We start from the raw sequence: 7276 nt of genomic DNA on the forward strand, positions 1-7276 counted from the left end.
CTGTTTTCTCCAGAGATCCATTGGGCACAATGGTGCTGGAATCTGGTTTGATTTTGCTGTATATGCCGGTAATGATCTCAATACAAATCACTTCACGGTAGTCCTCTACGCTTCTGGCTGGCTGCTTAGTTAGCGTCGCCTCCCGCCTGCGGAGGGAGACTGGAAGGGCTTACCCGGTCTCCTGCATCCGTGAGGAAGTGTAAGACAGCCTGCCGGAGAACTCCCTGCGTTCGTTTCCTCTCGGACTTCCAACCCAGGCAGTGGGCTGGAACTTAAGTGGGAACCTCCAAAAACAAACAAGTACGACGTACCAAAAACGGGCGGGGGGTGGGGGGGAGCGGAAGAGGGAAGACCTCTGTCTGGGAATTTGCCAGACAATGGGGGAAGTAGATTTTTTTCCCCACTTCTCATTCATAAATGCCACTGCGGGTATTAATTTGCAATATATTTAACTTGGCTAATAAACACCATGCCAAAGCTTTGGGACTTGATCAGAGCATGCCTCTATGAAGTCCTCAAATAGAGTCCTGGCTCCCAGACACTCCCCCTCCTCGTTCGCCTTTCTCAGTAGATAACTTGATTCTCACCTTCGCTGTAAACTGGCAAGCAGCTCGCTGCCTTCCCGGGTGAAGGCTTCCAAGGCTGCGGGGTCAACTCGGCATCACCAAACAAAACGACTTTTGTCCCTCCCTCCATGTCCTCCCACCCTCCCAGTCCAGGCAAAGTTCTGAACTCGCCCCCCACCCCTCAGCCCTTCCACCACCATCACCATCATCACGCCAAGAAGAGCCCTCCCCAGTAGAAGTCGTTATTTAAAGTGGAAAAAACGGAGGATTGTTTTCTTGACGGGTCCAGTACAAAAAAAAAAAAAAGTGCAACGGAGCCAGGGGAGGCGCTTGGCAGGAGCCCGCGCCAACCAGCATTCCTGAGATGTTTGAGAATTCTGGAACGCACAGACAGAGCCGACGTCACTGAAACACGCGGCGCCGCGACCGGCCGGTATAAAAGGCGGGCTCTGGGCGCTGGGGCAGACCGCGAGCGAGAGCGCCCCCGAGCAGCACCCGCGTCCTCCGCTACTCCTCGGCCAGGACCTCGGGAGAAGGACGCCCGCAAACCGCTCGCCGCCCCGGCCCTCGCCTCGCCGCCTCCCGGCCCACTACCCCAGCCGCACCGGCTCGCCCGCTGCGCTCTGGTGTGTTGGCGTCTTTGCCTCCGCGCTAGCCGGGACCCCTCCTGCGCGCCACGATGAGCTCCCGCACCGCCAGGACGCTCGCCCTCGCCGTCACCCTTCTCCACTTGGCCAGGCTGGTGAGTTCTTAGGCCACCGCTTCCCCCGTCCGTTCTTCCCCTTTCCCCGGACGACCCGCGGTCGGAAAAGCTAGACTCCAAAGTACGGGGGGGCGTTTCGGGATAGCTCTTTCTTTAAGCCGGCCCTGAAGACCTGCCGGGGGCCTCCTGGCGTTCGCCGCTGCCCAGGACGGCCGGGCTGGATGGGATCACAAACCCCCGTCGCCTGCCGCCCGGGTCAGACACCCTCGTCCCTTCCGGGGGCGCCTCTCCTGCGTACCCCGCGGAGCCTCACGCCTTTCCTCACCCCCTTCCAGGCGCTCTCCACCTGCCCCGCCGCCTGCCACTGCCCCCTGGAGGCTCCCAAGTGCGCCCCGGGAGTCGGGCTGGTCCAGGACTCCTGCGGCTGCTGTAAGGTCTGCGCCAAGCAGCTCAACGAGGACTGCAGCAAAACGGAGCCCTGCGACCACACCAAGGGGCTGGAATGCAACTTCGGCGCCAGCTCCACCGCTCTGAAGGGGATCTGCAGAGGTAAGAGGCTTGCGGTTTGGCCCCTTTTAAAAAAAATAATAGTCCTCGAAGTCCAGAAGTTTAGTAATTTTGAGACCATGTATGGTGATGCTTTGTTGTTGGTAGCTTGGCAGAAAGGCACATGATTTCAGCAGTCTGGAATGCAATTCAGTGTGTCTGGGCCCAACGAAAAGCGCATACGGAAAAGTGATTCCTGACTAACTTATTGTTCTGGCCTGGAGTCTCCGGGGAATTGTAGGAAACTTTACCATAAATTGAATTAAGCAGCAGAAAATATGTATGCGTTTCAGGCCGGCCGTAGTTTGGACTCTTACCTTTGTCCACCCCTTCCTTTCTTTTTCGGTGCTCTTTGCAGCTCAGTCGGAGGGCAGACCCTGTGAATATAACTCCAGAATCTACCAGAATGGGGAAAGTTTCCAGCCCAACTGCAAACATCAGTGCACATGTATCGACGGCGCCGTGGGCTGCATTCCTCTGTGCCCCCAAGAACTCTCTCTCCCCAACTTGGGCTGCCCCAACCCCCGGCTGGTCAAAGTTACCGGGCAGTGCTGTGAGGAGTGGGTCTGCGATGACGACAGTGCCAAGGACCCTATGGACGACAGGGAGGGCCTCCAGGGCAAGGAGCTGGCCTTCGATGCCTCGGAGGTGGAGTTAACGAGAAACAATGAATTAATTGCAGTTGGAAAAAGCGGTTTCCTGAAGCGGCTCCCGGGTAAGTTAAGACTGCGACCTTGCACTGAACCCTATGCCTAGTCTGAAGCTTTAGAGAAATGAGAACTTGAATTTGTGTCCTTATGTCTCTGAGAACTCTTCCCTCTTGTTCGTCTGTCTAGTTTTTGGAATGGAACCTCGCATTCTTTACACCCCTTCTTCACATGGCCAGAAATGTATCGTCCAAACAACTTCGTGGTCCCAGTGCTCAAAGACCTGCGGAACTGGTATCTCCACACGCGTTACCAATGACAACCCTGAATGCCGCCTGGTGAAAGAAACCCGGATCTGTGAAGTGCGGCCTTGTGGACAGCCGGTGTACAGCAGCCTGAAAGTGAGTGCCTGCGGTGCTGTGGTGTAGACTGGTCCCCTGGGTGTAAACTGGTTGAGAAGGGACCTTCTCTTCCAAGAAAGAGAAACACTAACTTCCCTTCTCTTTTCTTACAGAAGGGCAAGAAATGCAGCAAGACCAAGAAATCCCCCGAACCGGTTCACTTTACTTACGCTGGATGTTCGAGTGTGAAGAAATACCGGCCCAAATACTGCGGTTCCTGCGTGGACGGCCGCTGCTGCACGCCTCAGCAGACCAGGACTGTCAAGATGCGGTTCCGCTGCGAAGACGGTGAAATGTTTTCCAAGAACGTCATGATGATACAGTCCTGCAGATGCAGCTACAACTGCCCGCATGCCAGCGAGGCGGCCTTCCCCTTCTACAGGCTGTTCAATGACATCCACAAGTTTAGGGACTAAATGCGACTCGGGTTTCCAGCGCAAGGGTGCACAAAGTGGGGAGAGAGGAGTGTCAGAATCACGGAGGCATGGGTGGGGGCGGCGGGGTGAAGGGACTTATGGTAGAAGGGAGGCATTGCTCATTCTTGAGTAGGATTAAGGAATTTCGAAACTGCCAGGTGTGCTGGTGCACATGGACTCTAATGCAGCTGCGATTGGAGGATACTTCGCTTCATAGTATTGGAGCACATGTTACCGCTTCATTTTGGAGCTTGTGGTGTTGATGACGTTCTGTTTTCTGTTTGTAAATTATTTGGTAAGCATATTTTTCTCTAGGCTTTTTTTCCTTTCGGTTTTACAGTTGTAAAAGGTAATTAAGATTAGTTGGACAGTTGAAACCTTCATCCTTTGACAGAAGTAAATGGGAAGGGAGTCCGTCCCTTTCTGGAGATGATACTCTGTGAGTGTCCGTGAGAGGCAGCTATCTGCACTCTAAATTGCAAACAGAAATCAGGTGTTTTAAGACTGAATGTTTTTATTTATCAAAATGTAGCTTTCGGGGAGGGAGGGGAAATGTAATACTGGAATAATTTGTAAATGATTTTAATTTTATATTCAGTGAAAAGAATTTATTTATGGAATTAATCATTTAATAAAGAAATATTTACCTAATATCTGAGTGTATGGCATTCAGTATTTTTAATGTTCAAAGCCATTGGGGACAATCTAGCTTATGCATTCAATCCCTGAAACAAGATTTACTGAGTGAACCAGGAACTGTTCTAGTGCTTGGGATAGAGCAGGGAACTAATTTAAAAAAATCTAACAATGATTGCTTTTATAAATTCAGTAGAGAAAAACCTTGGCATTTAAAGTAATCTGTTTTAAAAACACATTGAACCCCAGCCCTTGTACAAAGTATAAGAAGGAATCTGAAGTTAAGTTTGTGATTTAAATAATAATGCTTTATTTTCATAAGAATTCAAAGCCTAAGGGTCTCCATCACCCAAGCTCTTTGAGGTGGGTATAGTAGAGTCATTTATCATTTTAATCACTAGGTAACTGTGCACATCCCTTTAGAGAGGAGAGAAACTTTAATGAAAACAGCCCATAACTCAGGCTGTCCACATCTAAATCCATGGGCAAGATTTAAATATGGTTGGATGATGTGTTATCAGGTCACCTGTTCATATTTTTCTAATATTGTTCCTAAAACCTGGGAGAATGACTCAAAAATTCACCCATGGTTGGGATCAGAGAAAAAAATCTTACAATCTACAGAAGTCAGTTTGTTTTCATTAAATGAATTTGAACATTGACTTGTGTTAATCCTAATAAGCCGATGATTAGGTAAACATGCTGTTAAATGCAAAGGAATGCAAGGAATTTCAAGTACTTTTCCAATAGTGTGAGGACTATGCTACCCCACCCCCTTTCCTTTTTATAATATACAATATATTGAGGCAGGAGGGAGCAGTTAGATAGAACTGGCTATTCAGAGGGTCAGAGGCTAGATGCAGTGCATTCCTAAAAGGACCTGAATTGTAGGTCTAGGAGAGGTTGAGAAGGCTGCGGCAATGTTTGTGAAAATGCTGGTAGCTAGTTTAGAAGAATCATCTTAAGAAAGCACTGACAATAAACGTTTTATAGAGAGAAGTTTCCCTTTCATGTAAGCTTCTTGGCTCCTGTTCAAATCCATAGTGAAATACTTCGGTCTTCACTTAGTTAAGAGAGTACTTGAATCTTTAGGCAACCAGAGAAGGTGCTTTAAAAGAGGAGCCGCTTCTGGGATCTTGTGAGTTTTCAAAATAGTTTAATATTGATGCTCCATTAAGATCTACAGAAAAACACTGCCTGAGCACCTGTTTTAAAGCCTTACTGAAATTCATAACTTTTCAAGTAAATGTGATGGCAAAATCTGTAGACAAAGGCCTTCACTCTTTTGACTCTGACAACGTCTTGCCTTAAATATTATAAATTTTGCCTGCTGAGTAGTCAGGTTTTCTTGCCTGAGGCATTCAAATTTTAAGGTATTTGGAAATTTGAACACCACCTGGCTCAGTCTTGGATGCAGTTAAACTTGTCAGTGCAACAGAACATGTAAAACATAATAAAGTTGTGAGGATTTTTGGTGCAATATTGTTAAACAGACATCTGAACCTCTAGGCAAAATTTATGCATTCCCAGACACCAATCCTGGTATTGTCTTCCAATATTAGAGCCCAGCAAATTGCTTCTTACATGAAGATCAAGGAGCAATATTTTATAGACCCTTTAAGTATGTAGAGAGGTAATATTTGTCCTGTGCTGTGCCTAGTTGCTCAGTCGTGTCTGATTCTCTGCAACCCCATGGACTGTAGCCCGCCAGGCTCTGCTATCCATGGGGATTCTCTAGGCAAGAATACTAGAGTGGGCTGCCATGCTCTCCTCCAGGTCTTCCCAACCCAGGGACGGAACCCAGGTCTCCTGCATTGCAGCCAGATTCTTTACCATCTGAGCAGCCAGGGAAGCCCAGTATTTGTCCGTTGAAGTTCAAATATGAAACATACCCAGCATGGGAAAATACTAGATCTTTGATCATTAAACTTATCGTAAGAAACACACTAAACGTTACACAAATGCTGATTCAATGAGTACTTAATTAATTTTAAAAAACACCAATAGACACAAAATATTTGATTTGGCCATAGAAAAAGAGTGAAGATATTAAAAGTAATTGAGAATGAAATTATGCAATTTAGAACATATCAGTTTTATCTAGGTCTAAAATGGAACACTGCCTACTTCAAATATTGAGAAAACAAAGTAAAAAACCATGCATTGCAAATGCGAAACAGAACATATTTGTACCCTCTACATATGAGCTTCCCTGGTAGCTCAGTTGGTAAAGAAACTGCCTGCAGTTCAGGAAACCCAGGTTCAATCCTTGGGTCAGGAAGATCCTCTGGAGAAGAAATGGCAACCCACTATAGTATTCTTGCCTGGAGAATTCCGTAGATAGAGGAGCCTGGCAGGCTATATAGCCCATGGGGTCGGCTAAACCACCACCACAGGTGGTAAAGATCTTATGTTGTAACCATTTTCCAGTCTAAAAGATTCTGATGTTCTTGAGCTGTTTTCTTGTTTTGTTTTTGATAGAGATGTAAGACTTGAGAGTTATAAAATGATCCCAGAATCCTGGGAATTTAGTGAATCTTAAGAAATATTCTTTAGGACATTTTATATTTCTAAAAAAAAATGTCCCAACAAATGGTGGCTCAGACGGTAAAGCGTCTGCCTGCAATGAGGGAGACCCGGGGGTCGAACCCGGGAAGATCCCCTGGAAAAGGAAATGGCAACCCACTCCAGTACTCTTGCCTAGAAAATTCCATGGATGGAGGAGCCTGGTGGGCTACAGTCCATGGGGTCGCAAAGAGTCGTACACGGCTGAGTGACTTCACTCAAGAAATATTCTTTGGGACATTTAGCAGGCAAAAGGAGGAGAAGGTGGCAGAGGATGAGATGGTTAGATAGCATCACCAACTCAATGGACATGAATTTGAGAAAACTCCAGGAGATGGTGAAGGACAGGAAGCCTGGCACGCTGCAGTCAGTCCATGGGGTCACAGAATCGGACGTGACTTAGTGATTGAACGACAAAATATCACAGTAAGTAGTCTCATGGTGATGATTCTCACAGAAGCACATGTGCTGTCCACTCCATAAAGAGATGCAACTGAATCAAAATTAGCAAAGTATATTTTAGTTATTTTACTAGTACAGTGACCAGATTTGATATGTTCACAACCTCTTCTCCTGCCTTCTGACACTATTTGAAAGTCACTTGAGCAATAATAGCAAGGGTCCAGTGGGACCACAATACAAAATAAAGCTGTGTTTTGGGCAGAATGGCAGATGATGTTGTAGAAAGAATCCCAGACTAGAAGTTGGTAGACATGTCTTTTACACTAGCTCTGCCATTAATTTACTGGGTAAGCCTGGGTGGGTTTCTGGATTCTTCTCTCCTGTTTTAAAATGG

At 47.1% G+C, this 7276-nt stretch overlaps 1 protein-coding gene across 1 annotated transcript; it reads left to right on the forward strand.

Moving 5' to 3' along the window:
• The first annotated feature begins 927 nt into the window (after positions 1-927).
• On the forward strand, positions 928-3930 carry CCN1 (cellular communication network factor 1). The gene is made up of 5 exons (XM_069596250.1): positions 928-1308; positions 1605-1818; positions 2174-2530; positions 2652-2863; positions 2977-3930. Exons 1-5 carry the CDS (start codon positions 1246-1248, stop codon positions 3277-3279), a joined length of 1149 nt encoding a protein of 382 aa, XP_069452351.1. The 5' UTR covers positions 928-1245; the 3' UTR covers positions 3280-3930.
• The last annotated feature ends 3346 nt before the right edge of the window (positions 3931-7276 follow it).

Source organism: Ovis canadensis, chromosome 1 (genome assembly GCF_042477335.2).
Source record: "Ovis canadensis isolate MfBH-ARS-UI-01 breed Bighorn chromosome 1, ARS-UI_OviCan_v2, whole genome shotgun sequence".
Classification (NCBI taxonomy): Eukaryota; Metazoa; Chordata; class Mammalia; order Artiodactyla; family Bovidae; genus Ovis; species Ovis canadensis.